At 54.2% G+C, this 27,122-nt stretch overlaps 1 protein-coding gene across 1 annotated transcript; it reads left to right on the top strand.

The window, feature by feature from the left end:
• The first annotated feature begins 359 nt into the window (after positions 1-359).
• On the top strand, positions 360-27,079 carry MYBPHL (myosin binding protein H like). The gene is made up of 9 exons (XM_056139012.1): positions 360-535; positions 12,632-12,720; positions 13,108-13,303; positions 14,849-14,988; positions 15,120-15,279; positions 15,357-15,493; positions 16,988-17,174; positions 26,798-26,863; positions 26,937-27,079. The coding sequence occupies exons 1-9, from the start codon at positions 397-399 to the stop codon at positions 27,077-27,079; spliced, it is 1,257 nt and encodes a 418-aa protein (XP_055994987.1). The 5' UTR covers positions 360-396.
• Positions 27,080-27,122: the final 43 nt, after the last annotated feature.

Here is a 27,122-nt window from a genome sequence, read left to right as displayed (position 1 = left end):
GCAGTGAAGGGAGGTGAAGGGGGGTTGGGGGGGAGCTGGGCAGGTCGCCTGGAGAGCCCTGACAACCCACTGGCTGTGGAGCAGGTCCCCTGGGCTGCGCCCACTTTTCTGGACCTGGCCCTCTACTGAGGAGGTGGGAGGCGCTGGAATCTCCTGTCCCACGCTACGTGATGGGGGCAGCTCCCCGCATCACAGCCTCTTTGCCACCTCCTGTGGCTATTCTGGGCTGGGTGGCCCCTCTCCCAGAGCCCCCTCCAGTCCCGCCACGGGGGGAGGCGGCCCAGTTACATAATCCCATGGCGGGGACCCCAGAAGGCGGCTGGGAGCAGGTGCTCAGCCCCTCCCTCCCCCAGGCGTGAAGATCCGCCCCTGAGCCCAGTCTCGGGGTGGCCCAGCATGGAGGCAGCCGCAGCTCCCGAGTTGACCTCAGGAGTCGCCCCAAAGGTGCAGGAAGCTGGTGCTGCGGACACCGCAGGACCCCAAGCTGGACAGGGCGCCGGCAGCCCCCGTCTGCGGCCTGCACCCCTTGTGGAAGGTGACGGGGCAGGGCGTGGAGGGGTGGGGGCTGGGGGTGTCGGGGTGGGTTTCCAGGGTCTCAGTGCTTAGGATACAAACCCTTAGGGACCCCCCACTTCTTCCTCAAGGCCTCCTCACTTGTCGCCCAAGTGTTCGCCAGGTTATGCTTTAATTTATTTATGGTTTTGGGGTCAATCCCTGCAGTGTCAGGCCCTCGGGGGAGTTGGGTGGAGCCTGGGGCTCCCACATGGGAAACTGAGAGCAGCCTGGGCTCTGGGCTAGCCCAGAGATCATTGGCTGCAAAGGACATTTAAGTGTGTCTGTGAGAGTGTCTGTCTCAGTACTGGGTGCAGGGTTGGGGTCCGGGTCTGGGGAACCAGGGGCGTCCACGTTAGCAGAGGGGGGACATGGACAGCTGGCAGTGGGTGGCTGAGTGGTGATGCCCAGGTCACTTGGCCTCTCCCTGGCAGTGGTGGGTGTCCAGGACCTCCCCCTGTGCCCTTGTCCTGTGGGTCCTCCCCAGGCTCCTGGCTGGACCCCTCAGGTGAGCCTGCAGGAAAACACATCCACTCCCTTCCCCATGGGTCCCTCTGCAGAGGCGTTTGCTAAGAGGAGGTGGTGGGGACTTCTCCCAGTCCTGGGTTTCACTGCCAGCAGCCTAGCCCCCCGCCCCCCAACTGCCCCTGGCCCGAACCTTTGCAATGTTTTCAGAGGCGGGGGTGTCTGACCCAAGTAGAAGCTAGAGCTTCCCCTCTTCAGTGTGAGAGTCTGGCAACAGCAGAAATGAGCCTTGGAACTGATGAGGCGTTTATTTCTCTCGGGGTGGTGGGGTGCGGGGCACACAGCCAATGCTGCGCCCAGCTCACCAGCTGGGCAACTCCCTGCTCAGTGCTTGGGGTCACTCGGGGCTTGGAGGACGGAAGGGGGCTGGGGGTCAGATCTGGGCTCCCTGCATGCAGAGCCCCCCTCAGCCTGCTGAGCCAAACCCGAGCCCTGGAGGCATTTGTTTGCTTTGAGGCCACATGCTGCCATGCTCAGGAGCTACTTCTGGTTCTGTGCACAGGGACCTCCTGGCAGTGCTGGGGGAGCCACATGCAGTATTGGGGGTGAAACGGGGGTCGTCTGCATGCAAAGCAAGCACCCCACTGCTTCTCCAGGCCCTGGTGGAGGTTCCCAGTGCAGAGAGTACAGAGACCAGCAAGGAGAATCCCACAGGATTCCAGGGTGGAGAGCAGACAGAACAGGATTATTAGCATTATTATTAGTTTACATATTATTATTTTTTAATTGTTATTTATGTATTATTATCTGTGTATTTATTATCTTTTCTTGGGGGGACTACACCTGGCAGTGCTCAGTAGGCTATTCCTGACTCTGTTCTGGTCACTCACGGCAGTGTCGGGGGTCCATGTGGTGCCAGGGACCAAAGCCGGGGCCCCAGCAAGCAGAGCATCTGTCTCCCACCCCAGCCTCTGGCTGCTCAGCGAAGCCGTTAGTGCATGCTCTGCCCTCACTCCCTCCTGCAAGGCGCTGAGGCTCTTCCCGGCTCAGCCTCAGGGAAAGGACACTTGAGACAGTCCAGCAAGATGGACGAGGGCGAGGCAAGATGTGGAAAGGGTCCTTCCGAATCAGGCGCCCAACTCCAGCCCCCTGTGCAGAGAAAGTGGCCTCTTCATACTCTGATGGAAAAGACAGACACAGGGGAGCAGAGTTCCTGGGAATGCATCCAGCTGGAATGTTCTGGAAGCAGGAAGCCAGTTTCTTCATGATGAGGCTGACTGTGCACCACGGTGCAGCCTCCTGACTCTCCTGACCCCCACAGGCCTGCACTCACCCCACACCCCACTACACGAGTTCCACTCCCAGCTGAGCCACCTCTCAGGCCCCCGTCTCTCCTCCATAAACTCCCTTCCCTCTGAATGAGGCCGCTGGGCGTCTTGATGGATGTGGACTCCCAGGAAAATCCTAGCAAAGCTCTGGGGAGAGACAGAAATCAGATCCGGGAGTTCCCAGCACCAGAACACTTCCAAACGCCCGCCCCCACCCCGCCTCAGGGTTCCCTTTACTGCTGAGTAAGCAGTGAGTGGCCAGCCTGGCAAAGTTGTGTGTACCCTGGATTGGAGAGAGAGTCAGCGGTCAAGCATTGACCGTGAACTAGCCTACCTTGCTTGATGCGCGGCATCGCAGACCTGAGCACCACCAGGACTGATTCCTGAGTACAGCCAGGAGTGGGACCCCCAAAATGTGTCCCCCTCAGTGCCATGCAGGTACTGAGTACCCAAGGTGATGCCCAGAGCCAAAGACTCCAAAGAGCAAGGGAGGGGAAGAGGCTGCACCTGGGAGTGGGGATCATGAGCCCCTGACACCCCCACGGGAAGCACACCTGCTGACCTCCGTGTCATGGCTACAGGGGACTCCCACGCAGTGCTCCAGGCCAAATTGTATGGCTCAAAGTGACCCCTCCTCCTCCCCCTCTGCCCTCCCACCCTCCCTTCCTCTCCTCCTCCTGCCTTCTGCAGACATTTGTGTTGGGCCTATTTTCTACCCAGCACTGGTACAGAAATGACAGAACAGCAAAAATAACGTGCCCCGTTATTACTTGGCATAAAGAGACAGAAAATAAGCAAGTGAAGTGGATGACTATCAGATGGTGATAAACGCTAAGCCAGAAGACACTGAGAGTGCTGTGGGCGGGGGGCGGGCTGCATGATGAGGTGCCATCTGAGCCACACAGGCAGAGATCTGGGGTGCCTGTTGCAGAGGGGGGCTGCTGGGCTGTGCTCCCAGTGGCTGCAGCAGAGGGAGGGAGGGAGGGAGGGAGGGAGGGAGGGAGGAGTGGGCTTTGGGTCCAGGAGTTTCAGGCACAGGGCTGAGTTTGGACGCTGGGGAGCTGCACTCAGCCCTGAGGCTCCCATTCGGGTTTGCAGGGAGAGCCGAGTGGTCAGGCAGCTTCTCAGGACTTTCAGGCAGCTGAGAGAACAGTCGCTGTCCTTAGCCACCACCAAGATCCCCCAGGGAGAAGAGAAGAAGGAAAAGGAGAATGAAGGAGAAGGGGTGAAAGTTTTATTTTGTTTGGGGACCACTCGTGGCGGGGCTCAGGGAAACATATGCCATGCCAGGGACCGAGCCCAGCTCAGCTGCGGGCACGGTAAACACTGAATCCCCGGACTCTCTCTCACTCGGGCTCTGCGATGGCAGACTTAGCTGCAGTGGAGGGAGCAATTGCAGGTTGGATGCACAATCTCTAGCAGACCTGCCAGGGGCTGCTTGGAGTTCAGGTCACTGGGGCCGCCTGCCACAGGAGCCAGCAGGACTCAGCGGTGTCCCTGCGTCCCGTCGTCCCCTGGCGTCAGCTGTGCCTGTGAAGCTCGAGTGGTGAGTGGTGAGCGGGCGCTTAGCTGGACTCAGGTCACTGGATGAAGCCGAGGTGAAGAGACTGGATTAAGGGATCCGTGTTGCTATGCAGGGAGGGAGTGTAAGGATGGCCCTGATTCTGAGCTGGTGACAGCAGGTGACAGAGCGGGACGGGGGAGGGATAAGGCCCTGGGGGCCAAGGTGGGGGGGATGAAGGGCAGTGGGGAGGAGGGGTGGAGCCCAGGCCTTGGGGCACCCAAGGGTACATGAAGAGGCTTGAGTGCAAGAAACAAACAGACCTCAGCATTTAAGCCTCAGCCAGGCCTGTGCTTATTTTTGACCAACAAAACACCTGAAAGCAAATGTCTCCTCAAGCACCAGGTGGCTCCCTCCGCCCCTCCTGCTTGGACCCTGTGATCATCTGTTTGGAGCAGAAAAGAGAATGTGATTCTTTTCTTTTTTGGTCAGGTTTGAGAATGTATTTGGAAAGACCGACAGTGTTGGGTTCCATCTCTGCCTCCCTTCCCTCTTTGTTGCCTGTGTTGTTGCAGAACGGAGCTTGCTCCATGGTTCGCTGGGACCCTCATGAGGTGCCACACACCAGCTTGGGGGCTTCCCCTTAGCCTCGCGGCTCTCTGAGGTCAGTGAAAGCTGCAATGTGCATCTCAAGGCCCCTTCCTGACCTCTTCATTTTAGCTGCGGTGCTTGCCAAGGATCATGCCCCTCTTTGGCAGTGCTCACGCACGCCTGGCTGTGGGTGCACCCCAAAATCACTTACAGTATGTGTGTATGTGGGGTCACAGACAGCCAAGCCAAGCTGCTAGGATCACATACGGCACATGTGGAACACCAAGGATTTGAACTCATGACCCCACTGAGTTGTTCCTCTGGGTCCTGTTTCTTTTTAATTTTTCTGCTTCCCTTCCCTCTGTTTCTTCTTATGATGACTGGAAATCACACACCCTTGAGTATGGGATCAGCAGGGATCACCAGCGGGTCACACACATTTTTGTTATGACACCAGGAATCACAAATGACAGTGCTGCTGGGATCACTCCAGGCACGTGGGGTGGTGCCAGGGGGCCAAACTCTCTGCCTCACCCCTGCGAGGAGGCTTCTCTCCCCAGCAGGCACAACCCCGGGAACTCAGCTCTTTAAAACCTTGTCTCAGGCTTGATTCCTCTCCTTTCTGCTCACGTTTCAGTGGCAAGAGCTAGAGCTGAAGCAACATACAGTGGGCAGGGTGTTTCCTTGCGTGTGCTGACACAGGTTTGACCTCCAGTACCCCATAAGGTCCCCCAAGCCCCACCAGGAGTGAGCCAGAGCACAGCTGGGTGTCGCCCAGCCCCTTCCCCCCCCCATTTTTTTTAAAACCTAGTTTTGGCTTTTTTATGGTCCTCCATGAAAGGAGGCAGCCCTGCTCAGAGGTAACTATGGCGGCAAGGGGTGATGGAGGTTTGGGTGAGCAACCAGCTGTCTGGGTTACAGAGATGGAGTTGAGAGGGTGGTTTTGATTAGGGAACCACTACTCAGCAACCCAGGCTGCAGCAGGGGGAAGGGGGGGAGGCGGGAGGGAGGGGAAGGAGGGGCTGGAGCAGTTAGGGGAGAGTGTGGGGCCCAGTGGCAGCAGGAAGATGCCACAGGACACAGGGAAACGTTTCTCAGAGCAGCTCAGTTGGGACCACCTCCTCTCTCTCAGCTATTTCCTGATCTTCAAGGAGACAGTACTCTTGTCCTTCACAAGTGCCTGGAGGTGACCACCTGCCCTTTCCATCCTACAGACAGACTCTTACAGGTCTGGTCACGTCCCAGGCATCTTCTTATATTTTTCTCTAAGAATTCTGTCTCTCTAGAAATTTCTGGTTTTGTTTCAAGATAGAGTTGGCCTCGTGTGTTTTTCGTCCTTTGGGGCAATCACACACACACACACCCACACCCACACCCACACACACGCATGCACATATATGCACATGTGTACCTACACGTACATGATGTGCGTATTTCCACAGCCATGTGCCAAACATGCTCATCTCGTGTTTGCACATGTGTGTTCATGCAGACAGACATGCACATACACGTTTGCACACAGAGTCCCTCCATTCTTTCAATCTGTGTCTCTTTCCTCACTCTCCGAGCCATGATTAATCAGGTCAGTCAGAACTCTATGGACCTCAGGGAATTGCTGAGGGAAAGTCTTTAGCTAGTTAAAGGAATTTTGAAAAAATAGAAGCCATCAATTTCCGTGAGAATAGAAGAAGGAAATGGGCATAAGCCTCAGCAGAATGAAATCAGGATAAAATTCCCACACGAAGTTTCCTCCACCAAATTTTTTATTTGTTTTGTTTTTTGGACCACATCCAGTGTGCTCAGCACTTACTCCTGGCTCTGTACTCAGGGATCAGTCCTGAGGCCTCAGGGGACCATTTGGGATGCTGGGACTGGACCCAGGGCAGCCAGCAGGAAGGCAAGTGCCTTAACCCCCTGTACTATGGCCCCAGCCTTAAATAAAAGTTTAATAAACCATGAGACTTCTGAAAGAAATACAACCCTGAGGGCTGGAGTAATACTACAACTGGGAGGGCGTTTGCCTGGCACGTGGTCAATGGGATTCAATCCCCAGCATCCCATATGGTCCCCTGAGCACTGCCAGGAGTAACTCCTGAGTGCAGAGCCAGGAGTAACCCCTGAACATTGCCGGGTGTGACCCAAAAAAGCAAAAAAAAAAGAAAGGAAAGAGAAATACAGTCCTGATAGCCAGCAGCTTGGGAGCCAGTGGCCCTCCATGGACTTTCAAAATGCCTCATCCACCTTCGCCCCTTTGCTGCTCTCAGCAGTCCTCTGCTTGGCTCTGTTTAGGACATGCATCTTCGGTTCACAGCCTTGGTAGGGTCTGAGAAGGAGAAAGAGGCGGGGCATCACACAGGGCTTGGGGAAAGCCAGGCATCCGCAAGGTCAGGACAATTAACACCTTGCTTGGCTGACAGGAGATGCCCCCCCCCCCGCCCCCCATAAGCCCTCCTAGAGCTCTTCGTAGCCAGTTCAGGTTGCTGCTGCCTGGGCACAGGAGACCAGGCTGAGATGGTCAGAGGCCGCGCTGCATCTGGACCTGCAGGCGCTCAGCCATCCAGCATAGCTCCGAGCCTTCAGCCTTGACCCCTGGAGCCTGCTGAGGGCACAGTTCTCTGCCCGCTTGGAATCCTCCCTCAGAGTCAGAATGTCCCAGTCGTGAAAGTGTGATGTGCGGACTCAGCCTCTTGTCGAGGATCCGACTCAGAAGCTGACCCGACCTAGACTGGAGACGACTCAAAGGGCCGGTGCACCTGCTGCCACATACGGGACCCTGGCACTGCGTGAGGATAGCCCCGGGGTCCCTAAAATCTCTGGGGAGCCCCCACCTCAGATAATAATGCTGGAAGACACCCCAAAGAGTTAGAGTGTAGTGTATGTTTCGCATGCAGGAGGCCTGGATTCAACCTTTGGTACTGCACATTCTCCCAAGCATTGCCAGGAATAAGCCCTGAGCACTGTAGGATGTGGTCCCCAGACCCAATAGTAATCGTAATAATGTCACTGTCACTGTCATTGTCATCCCATTGTTCATTGATTTGCTCGAGCGGGCGCCAATAATGTCTCCACTCATCCCTGTCTCATGCTAGTGTAGGCCAATGGCTTATTGGGGGCTCTTTCAGGGTCAGGGGAACGAGGACCATCATTGTTACTGTTTTTGGCATATAGAGGATGCCACAGGTAGCTTGCCAGGCTCTGCTGTGCAGCCGGGATATTCTTGGTAGTTTGCCAGGCTCTCTGAGAGAGACGGAGGCATCATTCTCTTCCAGGAGCTTTGTTTTATAGTCTCTGGATCTTGGCCGTTGATGAGGGCAGTTTGTGGGTGTGACTGCCAAGCTACTGGAGAATGGGGGATCTGGGTGGAGGAGACCCAGTCCCGATCTGAGCGGACTTGGAGATCTCAGCCCCCAGTCCCGCACACCTGGGTTCCTCTGCCAGCTTCTTCATGCGTGAGGCTCGTCCGAGCGTGTGGAGATTGGCCTTGAGCGTGGCTGTGGCTGGGTTCTGGAGGCTTTTGGCTGCCTTTGCTCTGAACTCAACCGCCCCCCTCTGAGGGGGCCTCCCTGAAGACAGCCTAGCGCAGGGGCAGGAGATTCTGCCAATAGTAATAATAGTAACAGTAATCATCCTCAGCCTTGGTCTTTCTGCTCCCTCCGGACCTCATGGCTCATCTGGTCCCTCCTGAGGAGCAGAACCTATACTGTCACAAAGCCACTTCTTCCATTATTCTCTTAGTTCAGGTGAAGCTGGCAGGTCACCTGACCTTGGGCTGTCTCCCTAACTCAGTAGGTGATCGGCTGAGTGGAGAGTCATGGAGGTGCTACCACTCTCGATCCCCAACCCAGTCCCCAAGAAGATCCTGGTCGGGGCCAGAGCAATAGCACAGCAGGTTGGGCATTTGCCTCGCATCTGACAACCCAGGTTGGATCCCTGTATCCCGTATGGTCCCCAAGCCTGCCAGGAGTGATTCCTGAGCGCTGAGCCATGAGTAACCCCTGCGCATTACGGGTGTGGCCCCCAAACCAAATAATTTTAAAGGAAGGAATGAAGGAAGGAAGGAAGGAAGGAAGGAAGGAAGGAAGGGTCACTCACCACCACCAGTCCCACAATCAGCGTGAATCTGCACCTATGGCCACTGGTCTCTGGACACCGGAGCATCCGTACCCCCAAGGGAAGCCCTGGCCTCAGACTGGGAATTGCTCTTTGCAAGGAAAGGAAAGTCAGTCCTGACCTCTGTCCAGGCTTCTAAGGTTTAGCTGACCCTTGCAGAAAAGACTCTCAGGAGACAAATCACAAAGTGAAACAGTTTTATTTTGAGACTAGGAGGCTATAGCGATGTATTCAAGAGAAGTTGTGATTCTCCGGGCGGAGAGCACCAGGGCTCATAAAGAGAGGAAGGACAGCAAAGGCCAAGATGTGGCTGCCAGGATGGCGGCCGGGGGGGGGGGGCGGGGGGGGGAGGCTTCTAGGTTTTTCCCACACTGCCCCCCTGGCCTTTCGCTGCCAAGTCTGACAAGGGTGTTGCCAGGGAGCGACTTTGCTCTGGGGTGGCCCTCTCACCTTAGCCCTGGCCCCTTTCTCTTCAGTCTTCTCCCTTCCTGACGGGGTCCACCTCTCTCTGGTCTGCACCTTTGTCTCTGCATTTCTGAAGGGGCCTTCGGGGCTTCAGGCCACCTCAGTCAGGACCCATGACGAGCAACTTCTCGAGCACTTCCTGAGAAGGTCTTCACAGAGGACCCTCTCAGCCTGCCCACTTCAGAACAGCCCCAACATTTCAAGGATTTTCCCACTCCAAGAAATGAAGGAGGGGCTGGAGTGATAGCACCGCGGGTAGGGAGTTTACCTTGCACTCGGACGACCCGGGTTCGAATCCCAGCATCCCATATGGTCCCCCGAGAACTGCCAGGACTAATTCCTGAGTGCAGAGCCAGGAGTAACCCCTGTGCATTGCCGGGTATGACGAAAGAAAGAAAGGAAGGAAGGAAGGAAGGAAGGAAGGAAGGAAGGAAGGAAGGAAGGAGGGAAGGAAGGAAGGAGGGAAGGAGGGAAAAAGCAGGAAACGCCACATGGCAACGCTGCATCCACCCGTGTGAACGAGCCTAGAAGCCTGAGCACAGACCCGCTGGCCAGCCCTCATCTCCTCCTGCACCTCCCCAGTCTGAGGACCACCTCTGCCTTCCCCGTGGCTCTCCTCCCCTCTGGAGGGGACAGATCACAGGGGCGGGAAGGGGGGGCACGTGAGAGGCACACACACCTCAGACCCACACTCCCGGGGTGAGGGTGTCAGCGCCACCTCACAGCCACGTGATCTGCTCGGCGGTGAGGGGCTTCTCTCTGGGCGCGTTTCCTTCCTCTTCTTCTGCCGCCCTGCTTGTGTCAGCTACCCTCTCCTCTCACCCCCTCTTCTGTGGCTGGCCCAGGGAGCCCCCAACAAGGGCAAAGGGCTACTTCCTCACCCATCCCCGGGGAAGCCAGCCTAACCAGATGAGGTTTTGACCCTCCCTTTCAATAGCCACCCTCTTCTCCACCCCACCCCCCAAAAAACCCCTTCAGTCATATCCGCCCATTCTCAGCTCCTTGGTCGCCTGCCAAGCCGGCCACAGGCGAGGAGCGGGTCACACAAACCAGCTTCTGTTCCTCTCGGCCCCCCAGCCCCAGACTGAGGGAAACAGAGGCCCGGTCGGGCGCCGCTGTCAAGTCTGAGCAGCACAGACACTGTGAGTGCCTGTTCACCGGGGCAGCCCGGGGTCTGGTCGAGGGAAGCGCAGCCAAAAAGAAATGATAAATGGTCAGTGTGTGCTGAGTACTTGTGTCCATCTTCCCTTGACCAAGGAGAGAGAGGCAGGCAGGCGGGGGCGGGGGCGGGGGGCACGGGGGTTCTGGCAGGCAAGTTCCTGGTCTCTGAATCATGACCTACAAGCTGAGGAGTAGGAAGGGCAAAGCAGAAAATCTACATATTTGTTTATTTATTTGGGGGCCCACCCAGACATGTTCAGTGGCCTGGGGCCACTCCTGGCAGGAGCTTGATGGTTTGAGGACTCAGAGTTGCAAGGGGCTACCGGGCCCCGGGGGCCGTACCCAGCCATGCCGTGGGGCCTTGAGCATGCAAGGACTATGCTCCCGCCTGCTGAGCTGTCTGCCGGGCCCCTCCGCTCGATTTTTGGAGAGGACGGAGGAGGTGGTGGCTCGGGGCCACACCCAGCAGGACCCGGGGGCTGTTCCTGCCTCTGTGCTCAGGAGAGACCCTGGTAGTACCTGGGGACAGATGTAGTGCTGGGACTGACGCTAGGGTCAGCTGCACACAGGACAAGGACAAGCACTTTACCTTTTGTACTTGCTCTCTAGACCTCTTCATCCATTTTTGTTGTTGTTGAGTCACACCTGGCAGTGCTCAGGGATCACTCCTGGTGGGGCTCAGGGGACCGGATGAGGTGCCAGGATTGAACCCAAGTTGGCTGCGTACAAGGCAAACACCCTACCCAATGCACTATTGTTCAGGCCCCAATATTTTAAATTATTGGGTGGGGAGATGGCCCAGTAGTGCTAAGGGCTCACTCTTGGCTCTGTGCATAGGGGTCACTCCTGGAGGGGGTTCAGGGGATCACCTATGGTGCCAGAGATGGAACTGAGGTCAGTGGCATGCAAATAGAGTGTCTGAACCGCTGGACTCTCTTCCGTGACATGTTTCTAACTACTTCTGACCAGTTTCATGCCAACACTGCCTTCTGTATGAGCTCCTTAAACAGTTCCATGTCTAAGTAGGTACTCAGTATTGTGGCACCAGGGCAGAGGGTAGTGTTGATGTTCTAGAACCCTCTGGCGTGGCCGAGTGGTTTGCCGGGTCCTAGGGCGGCATTTCCCCTGCTGCTAGGGATGAGTAGTGGGACACAGGGGGGCCACCGAGGTGCTGGTACATCCCTCTACAGACAGAGCAGCAGGGGGCTGTCTCTGCTTGAGAAAGGAAACAGAAGTGGCCAAGAAAATAGGGGTGGGCCAGCCAGGCCCCAGGGGAAGTCGGGCGGGCTTTCTGCGTGCGGTCAGCTGGGCCACACCTGGTCCTTCTCCAAACACTCAGCACTTTCCACCATCTCTGGCCTGCCCTCATGCCGGGAGCTAGGAAACATCCTCTAATCTCCTTGTCCCGGAATAGGGTCTGGAGGACAGGGGCTGGGAGCATGGGCTTCATCTCTCCCACTCTGTCTGTACAAAGTGACCCTCCAGGACGGAGGGTGCGGTGCAGGGGCCTGCGGGGGCAAGGAGTTGGCAGCTCCCTCCCTGGGGTGTGGTGCTGTCCGGGGTGCTGGGGAGAATGGGACACTTCTCCCTCCAGGCTCCCTGGGGGTGGGGCTCCCCAGGTCAGGCTGTGCTGTGTAGGACGGCTGTCACAGAGGGGTGGAGAAGCAGCCACACGGCGGAGTCTGGGCTGGTCTGTGCCCCAGTCAGGCAGGCGGATGAAACCCAGCTGATGAAATGTCAGTTGGGTTTAGTGACAGAACTGGAGCCATGGTATAGTGGGTAGAGCGCTTGCCTGGCACGCAACTAACCTGAGCTTTTTAAAAATTATTTATTATTATTATTATTAATTTTTAATTGAATCAGCATGAGATACAGTTGCAAAGCTTTCATGTTTGAGTTTCAGTCATACAGTGATCGAACACCCATCCCTCCATCAGTGCACATCTTCCACCACCAGTGTCCCCAGAATCTCCCTATCCACTCCTCCCCCTGCCTTTATGACAACTACCCCAGGTTTGATCCCAGGCACCACATAGGTTCTCTGGGCCTTCCAGGAGTGATCCTTGAGCACAGAGCAAGTAATAAGTTGATCCATGAGCAAGTGTGGCCCAAAAACCAAAGAGAGGTAGAGCAAGAGAGAGAGAGAGAGAGAGAGAGAGAGAGAGAGAGAGAGAGAGAGAGAGAAGGAGTTTCAAAGAATAAAACCCTGGACTCATGCACCAGAGCTCTCTCTGCCAAGACTTCTGTGTTCTCTGAAGGTTCCTCCAGCTCATGGCTTCCCTGCATCCCGGGACTTGTCTTCCCATCAAAGTGCCACGGTGTCAGGGTACCACGGAGTCCCTCAGGGCTGCAGGCCATGAAGCACAGCTGGAGTCAGCAGTCGCTTCCTCTGAGCTCTTCCCTCCCTATGCCAACCGGGGGCTCCTGGTCCCCTGTTCTCTTCCTTTCCATCCCTCAGAGCCCCCCAAAATCTGGCTCCCTCGGTTCCTGAAGCAGACCTACATCCGGAAGGTGGGGGACACAGTGAACCTGCTCATCCCGTTCCAGGTGCTGGGGCCTTGTGGGGGGCCAGGGCTGTGATGGGGACAGAGACCTGACTCAGGAGGGGGAACGTATCCCAGAACTTTGAGTCCCACTGATCTTCCTGCAGAGGGGTTTGGTGCCCATGAGTGCCATGCTGACTCGTGGCCTTTGTCTGCTTCTCTCCACTGCCCTAGGGGTCCCGGTCAGAGTGGGGGGCTCCCATCTACCTGCCCTTTCCAGCATCCTCGGCTGTTGCCGAAAGGAAGTCAAACTCTGGGACTTCTCTGACCCCAGGAATTCACAGCTGCAAGTGACCACCCCATGTGACCCCGTGGTGGGGCCCAACCCCCACAGCAGGGAGGACCAAGGGGCCCAGGGCGGGGGCAGTCACAGCCTTCTCCCCTATTCCAGGGCAGACCCAAACCTCGAGCCACCTGGACGCACGATGGCCGTGCCTTGGACACCAGCCGCGTGAGCGTGCGGGACGGGGAGCACGACTCTGTCCTCTTCGTGCGTGAGGCCCAGCGGGCGGACTCGGGCCGCTACCAGCTGAGCCTGCAGTTAGGCGGGCTGGAGGACACGGCCACCATCGACATCCTGGTCGTGGGTATGCTGGGGGGCGAAATGCGGGCCTGGGGGGCTTCCCCAGAGAGCTGGGGGAGATGAGCTGAGCCCACACATCGGGTATGGGACATATGGGACACAGTGATGGGTCAAGAGCAGGGCAGCCACACTTCAGATCACATGTCTGCTTCTCCCAGAAGGGAACATAAAATGAGGCCCCCATAGCCTGCCACCAAACTCTGCGCCAGGCTGTTTTCACTCGGGGCTCCCCAGAGGGGGATGGGTGAGAGCCCTCCTTGACCCAAGGGACCCAGCCCCAGCAGCCGACCTCCACTACCAACCGCCGTCACACTCCAGGCCGCTCCCCACGCGCTCAGGCTGAGCCTCACAGATGAGTGAACTTATTCCTGGACACATCATAAGACACTCCTTACCCATTCTCCATAATTATCATACCATATTTGATGGGGTTCAGACAGTAGGCAATAAATCATAAAGGGAAATATATATATATACATATTGCATATATATACCAAAGGGAGAGCCCAGCAAGCTACCGAGAGTATCTCGCCCTCACGGCAAAGCCTGGCAAGCTACCCATGACGTATTCGATATGCCAAACACTGTAACAATGGTCACAATGGAGACATTACTGGGCCCGCTCGAGCAAATTGATGAACAATGGGAGGACAGTGACAGTGACCAAAGGACTGGAGTGATAGCACAGTGGTTAGGGCATTTGCCTTGCACACAGCCAACCCGGGTTCGATTCCTCTGCCCCTCTCGGAGAGCCTGGCAAGCTACCGAGAGTATCCTGCCCACACGGCAAAGCCTAGCAAGCTACCCATGACGTATTCAATATGCCAAAAACAGTAACAACAAGTCTCACAATGGAGACATTACTGGTGCCCGCTCAAGCAAATCAATGAACAACGGGAGGACAGTGCTACATATATACCGAAGCTCACATCACCCAAACTTTAACAACATGTTGGTGATATCCTATAGAATATCTTAAAGGCTCCTGCCAAAATAGAACAATCTTCACACTGTTTTCTATATGAACACTTTTTTTGTAAGCATGTTCAGCAGTGCTTCATAACAGACAATACAAAATATATTCTTTTGGTTGGGTTTTGGGACAGAGATTGGGGTTTGGGATGGAAATATCCTGAATTTGGTGGTGGGAAGGTGTAATGGTGGTGGAATTTGTGTGAATATCAAATGTAATCAAATATTGTGAGCTAACTTATAAAATAAAAAAATTGAAAAAAAAAAAAGAGCAGAGCAGCCGAGTGGAAGGGGAAAGTAGACTCCAGAGGTGCTTTCCGAGCACACCTGATAGGCTGGACCAGCCCTCAGCCAGGCTTCCCCTTTGTTTTAGGGGATTGTCAGGGCTCCAGGCTCACTCCAGGGGGATGCTCAGTATGGGGTGTAGACCTGAGGACTCAGTGGCCAGCCCAGTGGAACGGTGACCATGCCCGGCGGTACGGGGGGTGCCGGGGCTGGTGACCGGGCCCTCTCCGTGCTATGCCCACGCTCCAGCCCTTCGGGGGCCCCCCTCAGCCTCCATGCTTTGCTTCTGCAGAGAGGCCGGGACCTCCTCAGAGTATCAAGTTGGTGGATGTCTGGGGCTCCAGCGCAACCCTGGAGTGGACCCCTCCCCAAGACACAGGCAATACTGTCCTCCTGGGGTACACGGTGCAGAAGGCTGACAGGAAATCTGGGGTGAGCTGGGGGGCGGGGAGTCAGGTGGGAGCAGAAGGGGGCTGTGGGGTTGCAGGGCTGTGGGCAGGCTGGTGGCTGGGCTGGGGCCCCCCAGGCAGGGCCCCCGGCACTGCGTCTCCTGTCCCCTGCAGCTCTGGTTCACGGTGCTTGAGGGCTACCACCGCACCAGCTGCGTCATCTCCAATCTCATCGTGGGCAACTCCTACACCTTCCGGGTCTTCGCGGAGAATCTGTGTGGGCTCAGCGAGACGGCCGCCGTCACGGCCGATGTAGCCCATGTGCAGAAGGCAGGTAGGCCGGAGCCACCTGGGGGGCACGGGAGAAGGTGGTTGGGGGCGCGGACCTGAGCACACAACCCTCCCCCGCAGTGGCTGTGTACAAGACAGAAGGGTTTGCGCTGAGGGAGTTCTGGGAAGCGCCAAGGTTCACGCAGCCCCTGACCGACTGCACCCCTGTCCCTGGCTACAACACCCAGCTCTTCTGCTGTGTCCGTGCCTCCCCCAAGGTGAGCCCGTCGCTTCCTGCTCCTACCTGCCCTTTCCTCCAGCCTCGAGAGTTTCCAAACCAGCACGTTTGGGGTCTGAGAAGGTACAACAGAGAGGCACTGGCCTTGCCTGGGGCCCATCCTAGTTCGGTCCTTTTTTTTTTTTCTTTCTGGGTCACCCCGGCGATGCATAGGGTTTACTTCTGGCTCTGCACTCAGGAATTACCCCTGGCGGTGCTCAGGGGACCATATAGAATGCTGGGAATCGAACCTGTGCTATCGCTTCAACCCCTTAGTTCGGTCCTTGGATGCTCATATGGTCTCCTGAGCACAAAGTCAGGAGTAAACCCCGAGTTGGTGTTGAGCGTGGCCTGATCACCCTCACTCCCCACCCGAAATGACAGAGGAACCGAGATATTTGTTCCCACACCTCCTGTGGGCTCTGACCCAGCACTGGAGGCCAGGGCGGGCTGAGGGGACTGAGGTGGCTGCTGTTCCTCTGGCTTACTGCTCGTGTCGGCCAGTGGCTTATAGCAGTGGGCACAAGCCCCTGGCTGTCCATCTGGCAGGGAGGATGGAGCTGTCTGTTTGCCCCGTCAGGCCCAGTACCCAGGGCCTTGATCAGGCTGCTCATTTGAGTGCCGCCTTGACTTCATCCTTTGGCCACGCCCTGAGCAGGTCCCTGTGATGATGCGACATGTAGATGCCTACCACTGCACCGCCCACAGTGGAACCCTGTGCCGGGGACCTTGTGGGTGATGAGTGGTCAGCCAGCCTAGAAGGGGTGACATCTAGAGAGAGCGACAGAGACAGAGACAGAGAGACAGAGAGGGGGAGAGAGGGGGGAGAGAGAGAGAGAGAGAGCACAGTTGGTCCATGATGGAGACTTTCCATCTGTTACGTGGAGGGGAGAGGGTGACTCCCACACAATCATGGGGCTGGAATATGAATGACTGAACAACGCCACACGCAGAGAGAGCCCTGTCCCCAGTTCCTCAGATCCCTGAGGGGCTGCTTGCTGGTGATGGAACAGAAAATACGACAATTACATGATCCTTTTCACGGAGGGAGTGAGATTTGGAGGCTGGTGAGGTGAATAGCAGAATCCTAGGGACAAGGCGCTTTTGAGAAGCCCGTGGTCCCTTGCAGCATCCTGGAAGAACAGATGTCTGTTCTTAAAGCACTCTCAGGGGCTGAGTGATGTACAACAGTAAGGCATTTGCCTTCTAATAGCTGACCCAGATTCAACCCCTGGCACCACACAGGGTTCCCTGAGCCCTGGCAGGAGTGATCCTTGAGCGCAAAACCAGGTACAAACCCTGAGCACTGCCAGATACGGCCCTCAAACCCAAAACTCAAAACCATAAAGTCAAAACAGCCACCACAACAAAACGCTTTGAGCCCCTTGCTTCTCGGGCCGGGTGCCCTGAGCCTCCTGCACGGGCTGACGGTACCAGGCCCACAAGGAGCACGGGTTCTGCTACTCCTTGCTGATCCCTCGTCTTCCTCTTGCAGCCCAAGATCATCTGGCTGAAGAACAAGATGGAGATCCAGGACAACCCCAAATACAGAGCCCTCACACAGCTGGGGATCTGCTCCCTGGAGATCCGCAAGCCCGGCCCCTTCGACGGGGGCATCTACACCTGCAAGGCCATCAACGCCCTGGGGGAGGCGTCCGTGGAGTGTCGGGTGGACATGCAGAGTAAGGGCAGGAGTGTGGAGGGGACCCGGTGCCGCCACCTCCTCTCCACGCTCCAGCCTCAGGGCGCAGTTCTGGCTTGGTTTGACCCTCTGGTTCTCACCAAACTCCCACTAAAATGGGAGTTTATTACGGCGGGGGTGGGAGGGGGAGTTCAATCCTGTGGCCATACCCAGTGGTGCGCGGAGGCTCCTCCTGCTTGTGTGCTCAGGAGCGCCCCCTGGTGGTGTTTGGGGGGCCACATATGCTGTTGGTGATTGAACTGGATCAGCTGCATACAAGGCACGCGCCTTAACTCAGTACTAAAGCTCCATCATCACAATATATTGGAGGAGCCTTTTTTTGGGTTTTGTTTTGTCTTACTTGAGGGCCACACCCAGCAGTGCTCTGGGACTACTCCCAGCTCTGTACTTGGAGTTCATTGTCCACAGTGCTCAGGGGACCATACAGTGCTGGGAATCAAACCCCGGCCTCTGAATTACAAAACATATGCTTAGCCCACTGAATTATCGCTCTGGTCCTGAGGAGCCTTTTCAAAATTCTGTAGCACAGAAAGAATTGTTCTTTCCATTATGCATACGGGAAACATTTCCAGTATCGCTGAGCATGATGGTGAAAGCACCAAAGTTCTCGTCCAAATAGTTTTTCTTTCAACTCAGTGATTTCCTGATTCAGTCCAGCAAAGCTGCAGCTGTTCGATTATTAGGTTTATTTTACTTCTCTGTCAAGTCTCTTGAAAAAATTCTGAACTCTCTCTCTCCCTCTGTCTCTCTGTCTTTGTCTCTCCTCTCCCTCTCTTCTCTCTCTCCTTTCTCTCCACTCTCTCTCCTCTCTCTTTCCCTCTCCCCCTCTCTCCCCCTCTCTCCCTCCCTGCCTTTTTGAAAGCATTCATTCCTTTCTCCATCCCTGTTCCCTTACTTTGCTCTCCACGCCTATATTTGTGTGTGTGTGTGTGTGTGTGTGTGTTTCAGTTCAATCGTCCAATCAAATATTTTTTTGAGTTATGATGATAGAAAAACAGATTTTGAGTCAGGATGTGGCTCAGAGGTAGAGCATTTGCCTAACATGTGTGAGGCCCTGGGCTTAATCCTTGGCAACACACACACACACACACACACACACACACACACACACGAGATAAAGAAAGTATTAAGGGCCCTGAGTTATAGGACAGAGTGTAGGCATTTACTTTGCACACGGATGACCCAGGTTTGATCTCTGGTACCCATGTGGTTCCCTGAACACAGCCGGGAGTAATACCTGAGTGCAGAGCCAGAAGTAATGCCTGAGCATCATCAGGTGAGCCTAACAACAAGCAAACAGAAAAGTATTCCTCTTATTGTTTCAGGCTAGCTGCACTGCCCAGCCCTGCCACTTCGTGCCAGTCTCCCTCCACCCACATAGGCTGGCAACCTCAGTTATATACGGCCTTATCTCAGGATTTTTTTTCACTGGACATTGTTTCCTTGCTTTGTTTCTTTGTACTGCACCTACTAATGAGATCACCCAATGTTTGTCCCCTTTCTGACTCACCTCACTTAGCATCATGCCTTCCAGTTATTCCCACAATGCAGGGAAATGCAAGAGTCCAGCCATTCTTACAATTGAGCAGTGTGTCAGTGAGTCTCTAGGCCACAAATGCTCCTTCCACTCACCTGTTGTGGGTTGTTGTCTGACCCTGACTATTGCAAATAGCGCTGTGGTGAGCATAGATGTGCATGGATGTTTATGAACAAATGTTCTTGTGTTCTTGGGATAGACACCAGGGAGTGGACTGGCTGGATCAGAGGGCAGCTTTCCTTTTGGTTTTCTGCAATGTTCCCATCCTGTCTTTTGGAGAGGCTACATGACCTTGTGTTTCACAATTGTCTGTGGTCTATTTCCACCTCACTCGGGAGCACCTCAGAGAGAGCTGAGTCGGCCTCATTCTCAGAGTCCAGCCCAGTTCCTAACACACCATGAACAATCTCAAAATGTGTGCAGGCTTGGCTGAGGGGAAAGCTGAGGGGTCAGAGGCACATGCTTTGCATGTCCAGGGCCCCAACTTCACTTCCGGGTACCACATGATCCTTTAAGCACTGGAGCCAGTCCTGGTGGCCCCAAGTGTCCCCACATCACTGAGCCCTAGCACTGAAACCATCTGGCCCACTTGCCTGAGTATTAATCAGGAATGGTCCTTTGATCCCCCTACCCCAACAGTATTTGGAGGCAACCCCTGCAGTCCAAAAGAGAATAAATGTGTGCAGAAATAATGAGTGGGTCACTAAATGTCCTAGATGAACTTCTGTAGTGACTCCTACAGGACTCCCAAAAATCTGAGGTAGAAAATCCTTCCCGTGAGGCCCCAAAGTTTTCCCAGAGATTTCTGACATGTCAACATTAAACAATGTTGGAATTTTTGCAGCTCCGGTTGAGGCTCCCTAGGAGAACATGAGCGCTGTGTGGAGGTAAGGGAGGGGCCCCAAGTGGGTCGCAAAAGTGCCACGGGTTGATGGTGAGGGTAGTTGAGTCTGGGTTAATGTGTCCAGGGTCTTTGGGTTTTTTTTGGCTTTTTGGGTCACACGCAGAGATGCTCAGGGGTTACTCCTGGCTCTGCACTCAGGAGTTACTCCTGGTGGTGCTTGGGGGACGACTGTATTGGATGTTGAGGATTGAACTGTGTCTGCTGGATGCAAGCAAATGCCTCACCCCCTGTACGATGCTCCGGCCCCTGTCCTGGGCCTTTCAACCCCACTGACTCATTTTCTTTCAACCCCATTGACAACTTTTCTTTCAGACAGGCCATGCTTTTTGGATACACAAATGCAGCCAGGTGTAGGCTACCTTTGTAATGATAAAAGGGATGATGCTAATTAGAGTTCTCTGAAAAACAGCTACAGCCTCCACCTCAGTTTAAGGGAGACTGGCGAGAGGGGGTGTCCTATGGGAAGGAGGGAGACAGGCAAAATAAGAAAAGGTGTCCAGGGAACAACTGGGGGTGGGGTGGACCTAGGTTGTGTGCAAAGGAGAGAAGCAGCTGTACTTCCCAATTGTTACTTCCTCAGTATTTGAAGTGTGCTGAGAGACACATTCGTTCCTTCTGTCTTTCTACTTTGAAGTTTATGGATTCCTTCCTGTCCAAGAGAAGGAATCCACCATTATCATCCTATTAATAATAGTTCAAGCCCTGGGCAGGTGATCCCAAGCTGCATATCTCTGGCAAAAGGAAACTAATCATTGCTTAGAATGTGACTATCCGTCCAGGTCCAGATTGTAAACCTTTCACTGTAGAACCATTGTGTGCAAACTAGTGCATGTGTGAAGCAACTGGGGAAACATTCCTCAAGTCTCCTCAGCTCCCGGCTGGGAAAAATAAATGGAGGATGAATTTGATCCTAGAAGGCCTTTATTTAAGCCAATCGCTGGGACACAGCGAACGACCCCCTGAGGGAAACACGTCTGAGGGTTCTGTCGGTTTGGTTCCCCCAGACCGTGCCCTCCGCTCCCTCAGCTGCCCTGTTGGTGCTGGATTGGCGTTATTCTCCTGAGTGGTCGCTGTCCTCTGGTCTTTCCCCGGGCTGGACCTGGGAAGGAAGCAGGGAACGTGCAGAGAGCTTCCTCTGCCAGAGTGAGGCAGCTGCGTGTGCCTGGCTGTTTGCTGTGGAAACACCTTCCTAATCTCTTTTCTTTGCCTCCAGGAAGCAAACACTGTGGCAAGACCGTGTTCCGTGTTCCTAAGAAGCTTTGGCACCACATGGATTTGGTCACATCTAAATAAACGTGTGCTCCTCAGTGCATGTGACCATTTGTCTTCTAACACTTTTAACTGGGAAAAGCTTTTAGGAACTTAGAATTCTGTTATTGTTGGGTTTCTCCCCGAGGGAAGCCTCCCAAGCAATGTCCAGGAGGCTTGGGGGCCATTTCTGGTGAGTCTCAGCCAAGTGGCCAGGTGGTTCCATCCCAGGCCTGAAGCTGTGGCGCTGCTCAGGCCCTCCGTGCTTGGAGCAGACCAGGGTCCCACGCTGTGTGCACTTAACTCTTGGGCTGCCTCCCTGCCAGAGAGTTGGGACACTCTGGAAGAGTGCGTGGAACTCAGGGCCTCCGGCTCCTCTTTCTCTTCTCTCAAAGTGCTTTTCCATGACCCACTGCTAGCTGAGTAAAGCTCCCCACCACAGCATTGGTAGAAGACGTGGAAGGTGCTTCTCTATCTTGGGGCTGGTTGGGGTCAGCTGGACAGCAGGATACACACTGAAAGCAGCAGGACGAATAAATGTGGACAAGCTACTTGTGAGGGTTGAGGGATTCCGCAGAAGTCAGAGAAGAGTTTCATCCAAGCAGAACAGGATAGAAGTGAGTGCCCTTGGCCGTGCTTGTCTCCAGTCTTAAAAGAAGAAAGGTTTTAAAATACACTGTGGTGGGCCAGTGCGATAGCACAGTGGGGAGGGCGAATACCTTGCACGTGGCCAACCCGGGTTCGATTCCCAGCATCCCATATGGTTCCCCCAGCACCACCAGGAGTAATTCCTGAGTGCAGAGCCAGGAGTAACCCCTGAGCATCGCTGGGGGAGATACACACACACACACACACACGCACACGCACACGCACACACGCACACGCACACACACACACAACACTGTGGAGGCTGCAGAGACACTGCAGCGGGTGAGGCACTAGCCTGGCACACAACTGATCCCAGTATGATCCCAGCACCACACACAGTCCCCTGAGCATCACCAGGAGTGATCCCTGAGCATAGTCAGATATGACCACCTCCCCCCCAAAAAAAAATTCCTCAAACCATTCTGTGATGAAGCCTGCTGGAACCAAACAAAAACTAAATAGCAACAATGGACCAGAATGATGACTCAGTGGACTGGAGCACACACTTTGCAGGCCAGATTCCCAGAACTTCATTATCCCCAGTACTATAGGAGGGACCCCACTTCTAGTACCAAGCTGTGAATAAGTCCCAAGCACTAACAGGTATCGCTAAAAGACAAAAGGGGCCAGGCAGAAAGTACAGCAGGCCAACCTGGGTTCCATCCTTGGCATCCCATGTCAGTATATTCTCAATCTCCATGGTAAAGGAATTAATCTCTAGTCTGGACAAGTCACAGTCAATTCCACTGCATTCAAGAGCTGCATGCATGCATTCAACACTCTGGAAAACCTTCCTTTTTCATTTTTTTTTTGGGGGAGGTCACATCTGGATGTGCTCAGGAGATACTCACAACTTATTGCTGTTGGGGGGTTGGGGGGTCACTTCTGGCCGTGCTCAGAGAACCACACAAAGATAATTTGGCCGTTGTGCTGCCGTTGGCTTTTTGTTAACAACTTTAAAATTTTTAATTTGGGGATAGAAAATTAGAGACTTAGGAGAAACTAGCTTCTAATTTGCTAAAACTTCCATTCCTCTCTCCCCTCTCCCAAAGGTGAGTGAAGAAAGTGCTAGGTTGGAGTAATCATACAGAAGATCAGACACTTGCCTGGCTTGATGACAGTGCCCGAGTCAAATTCTTGGGCACTGAATATGCTCCCCAGAGCACTACCAAGAGGAATCCCTGAACACAGATCCCAGAGTAGCCCCTAACCGCATGGGGCCCAAACCCCCAACCCACTTTCCCCACAAAAGTGCAAGCTGCTCCAGGGGAAGAAGCATGTAATTAACAGCTTCAAAGACTCTGATCTGCATCTATACCATCTACCTGGAGACAGGTGCTGCTGTGACCGCCCTCGCTGAACCCCACTTGCTACTAAATTCCTCTTTACCAGCAAGCCTATAGGAAACGATTCAATCTCTCTAGCTTAACAGAATTCCAAATTCTGGGCCTCCCTGCCTCCTATTATTACACTGCTAAATCCCAAGGATCCATCTCCCCTGTGGCATTTCTTAGAAATCCCAGGAGCTCAGCCCACCATGGAAAACTAGGAAGCAAAACAAAGCTTGTAAATGGCCACAGGAATGGTCATACACGCTTAAGGTTCAAAACTCAGGCTCTACGGATCAGGAAAGAGCCTCAGCCATCCTTTTAGGGACACCTTAAAGCTTTAGAGCCTTTCTAAGAAGCTGGTTGAGGGGTGGCCCAGCCTGTTCACAGGCATCATTTGAGAAAATCCCAAGTAAGTCAGCTTTAAGCATTTCACAAGCACAGCTTTAGTTGAGAGGGAGCTTGCTGCAACACCCGCTCAGAAGTCGCAAGGCATGTGGTGTAAAAACTGATGCTTGTAATTATCCTTCTAATCTTGTAACAGGAGGGTCATGAACCTCAGAACCTCCCTTCCTCCCCTTCCTCTTCCTTGCCTCCTAGATAGAGCCTCCTTGCCTCCTAGATAAGCAGGGGTCAGACAATCACAGAAAGGTCAGACTGATTCACACTCACGGAGCTGGGCTCACATTTCAACCACATCCTTCTCTGAGCTGTTCATTGTTTAAAGAAAACGCCTTGGTTGCCCTCCAGTTCTGAAAGCCTGGCCCCCTTGCCTTGAACCAGGCCAACCCGGGTTGCATCCTTGACACCCAATATGACTCCCAGAGCTTGCCAGGAATGGTCTCTGAATGTAGAGCCAGGAGTAAGCCCTGAGTACCGCCGGGTGTTGCTGAAAAAAGCAACAACAAACAAAACTAAATCGGACACCATGACACTTACCCTAGAGATAGGAGAAATAGAAGACAAAGCTGTGTTTTTACCTCGCTGAGAGGCTCTTTTAGGAGCCTCTACAGTTGTCTTAAGAAGCCTCGCTCAGTTGTTCTGTTCACAGGGAGAAGCAGCTCAGCTGCAACTGGATTTCCGTTGTCTGTATTCCCCCAGCCCTTTTTTTGTTGTTTGTTTGTAAGTTCTTTTCCCTTCTTTTTTATTGCACCACAGAGAGTCACACAGTTACAAAGTTGTTCATAGTTGGGTTTCAGTCATATCATGTCCCCCCTGTGGCATTTCCTATACATCCCAGCAGCTTAACTTTTCACCAGTGTACATTTCCCACCACCGATGTCCCCAGAGTGGAAGGCCTTTTTATCAATACATAAGTAATGACAGAGGAATACTGAACACACAAGGAGAATCTCAGCCTTGGGCATCTGTAGGCCTTAGACTCGGACCTGATGTTGTGAGCAGCCTCATCAAAGGAGCATTGGCTTTGTTAGGACGCGGATCCTGATCTCCCTTTAACGACAAAGAGACTCCAGAGACTGCAAACAGCAAGCAAGGTTGATTGTGAGGCTGGCTAGCCAGGGTCGAGCCGCCTACACAGACACGCAGGTGAGATAGGGGAGGCAAGACCCCGAACTTCTTCAACGAATCACGAATCACGACCATCCTGTTATTCGTCGATTGCCTCGAGCAGACCCCAGTAACGTCTCCTTCATCCTAGCCCTGGGATTATATTCAAGGCTCTTTAGGAGAATGAGACCCATCATTGTTACTGGCATTTGGCATATCGGGTACGCCACGGGGAGTTTGCCAGACTCTGCCGTGTGGGCAGGCTACATTAGGTAGCCTGCCAGTTTGTCCAAAGTAGGAATGAGATAATAAGATGTCATAATAAGATGTCGCGTGGCCGCAAACGCGGCCGTGCGCGCGGTTCCGGGAGCTGGTTTTTATAGTCTCTGAGTCTTGGCCGTCGATGGGATTACAGGCGCCAGGGGGCCAGTTGGTGGGTGTGACCCCCGCCTACTGGAATTTGGAGGATCTGGGTGAAGGATGCTCGGCCCCAATCCGAGTAGGCTTGGAGATCTCGGCCCCGGAACACACGTGGCTTTGTCCCTCTGCCGGTACCTTCAGGTGTGCAGAGAGTGGTCTCAGCATGGTGGTGGCTGGTCCTGGAGGTCTTCAGCTGCCGGTCGGGGTGGGGAGGAAAGCTCAACCTGCTCCCCTCCAAGGGGCCCCGGCGAGGGCAGCCAGGCGCAGGGGCAGGAGACTGCACTGTTCTCTTCCGGGAGCTGGTTTTTATAGTCTCTGAGTCTTTGAACTTCTTCAAAGGGGATCTTATATAGGCCCTCACTGGCCGTTACAGCAAAGCCTGCGCATTTCATAGCCAATAGACTTGTAACAACATATACTTTCTTAACCAATCCATTTAAAAGTACATCACTCCTTAGCCTATAGATTCAAAGATCAGCATTTACGTACATAAGCATTGTGGCTAGTGGGCATCTGGTAACTGGACATTAGGTTATAACCTGGTTCCCTTTGATCCTGTGGAAGCGGATAAGGGAAAAGTTCCTAACAGAGGTAACAGATAAGGAAGGGCCAACACATGGCTTCCGAATTTACATCCCAGCAGGGAAGAGTCAACAAATGGTTTCAGAATTTATACCCCAATAAGGAAGGGCTTCACAGCTAAGGCTCTACTAGGGAGGGGGCAGGAAAGGGAGAGTTACTAATTAGTAGAGTTTTAACTCTGGAATCTCCCTTGGGGTCCCAAGGGACCTTACAGCTTTAATGTGTATATGATCAGAAAGCCAAGAAAATTAAGTCTCAAGTCAGCAGGAGGTTCAATGCATTATATGCTGTGGTCAAACCAGGAAGTCAGCCACTATCTGTGGACCTTGACGCCATTCCATCGATGTTAAAGAAGCTGCATCATGGTTATCATTTAAGGGACTAGACATCACAATCTTGAATGCCCTATTGGCAGCAGAAGGCCATGAAACCTCTGATCCTTCAGGAAGATCCTTTACAGCTGAGGTGAACTTGATCTCTTGTTCTGTGGAGATGACCCCTTCTTTGATTATGAAATCATTCATTAATGAAGGTTTATCAAGAGGGGCCTTACTTCCAGGTGTTGCTTCAGAGGTTTTAAGTGTTTCTTGAAACTGAGAAAGCGCTTAAGGAGTAGCCTGGGACGTATAAAAGCTCTAAGATTGCCAGGACTTGTGAACCTAGTCCCAGTACTTTGCAAGAAAACTAACAGCTGGAAGAGGAAAACAGAGGGTTTATAGATTACTAGGACTAGGACGAAAGAATCACTCTTTTCGTTAACAGATTATGAGGTGGATGACACTGTATCCCAACCACCTCTTAGGAGGAAAACTCTAAGCTCTGCAGATGCAGACAATCAGATTTGTCTTCAGAAGCCCTCACCATCACATTAGGTGGAGGAAAAGGGATGTCCACCAACACCAGAAACCATGCTCTTGTCACTCTCGCCGTCATTAAGGAGACAGGAGAAATTCCATTAATTAAAAAAGAAGAAACTAAACCAAAACTAAAGACAATGGCATTACGCAGAGAGAAGCAAAGAGCTAAAATATAAAGGTTTAGATGTTTCTGTAACTCGGAAAACCACTAGCCAGGCAATTAGGCCAGCGAAGCGCTGGCACATAAGAAGAGTCTATAAGAATGAACGTTTCTGGTGCTTTTTAGCTGAGGGGACGACCACTGCGAGGAATGCGAGGGATGCTGGGAAACCAGGAGGGTCTGGAGTCGCCCGGGCATGCAGAGACCCTGCTCAACTACGCCCAGGAGGGGGGCAGGGCGGGAAAAGCGGACGGCGGGGCCCGAGAGCCATCCTCATTGGCCCGTTCCCTCGCCGTGCCGCCCAATCGGCTCGCGACTGGGAGCCAAAGGCCGATTCCCGGGCGAGCGCGCGCTCGGGGCCTCGCAGCCGCGGTCCTCCCGCGGGCCTCGTACTGGGCCCCCGCCCGCAGACTTCCGGCTGGTGCAGCCGCCGCTCCGCCCCGAGGGGCGGGGAATGCAGGGATTCGCCTATCAGAGTGCGCGGACTCGCGCTCGGGGCCTCGCAGCTGCGGTCCTCCCGCGGGCCTCGTACTGGGCCCCCGCCCGCAGACTTCCGGCTGGTGCAGCCGCCGCTCCGCCCCGAGGGGCGGGGAATGCAGGAATTCGCCTATCAGTGTGCGCCTGCGGTAGCGATGGGCGGGGCCTGGGAGATTCGAAAGGAGCCCCGCCCCCCAAGCCGCGTCCCGGACTGAATCCGTCGCGCGGGCCGAGCGCCGTCCGCGGGAGCTTGGGGAT

The sequence above is a fragment of the Sorex fumeus genome, unplaced genomic scaffold, assembly GCF_029834395.1.
Source record: "Sorex fumeus unplaced genomic scaffold, SorFum_2.1 ptg000131l, whole genome shotgun sequence".
Taxonomy (NCBI): Eukaryota; Metazoa; Chordata; class Mammalia; order Eulipotyphla; family Soricidae; genus Sorex; species Sorex fumeus.
This window is presented reverse-complemented; position numbering and strand designations above follow the sequence as displayed.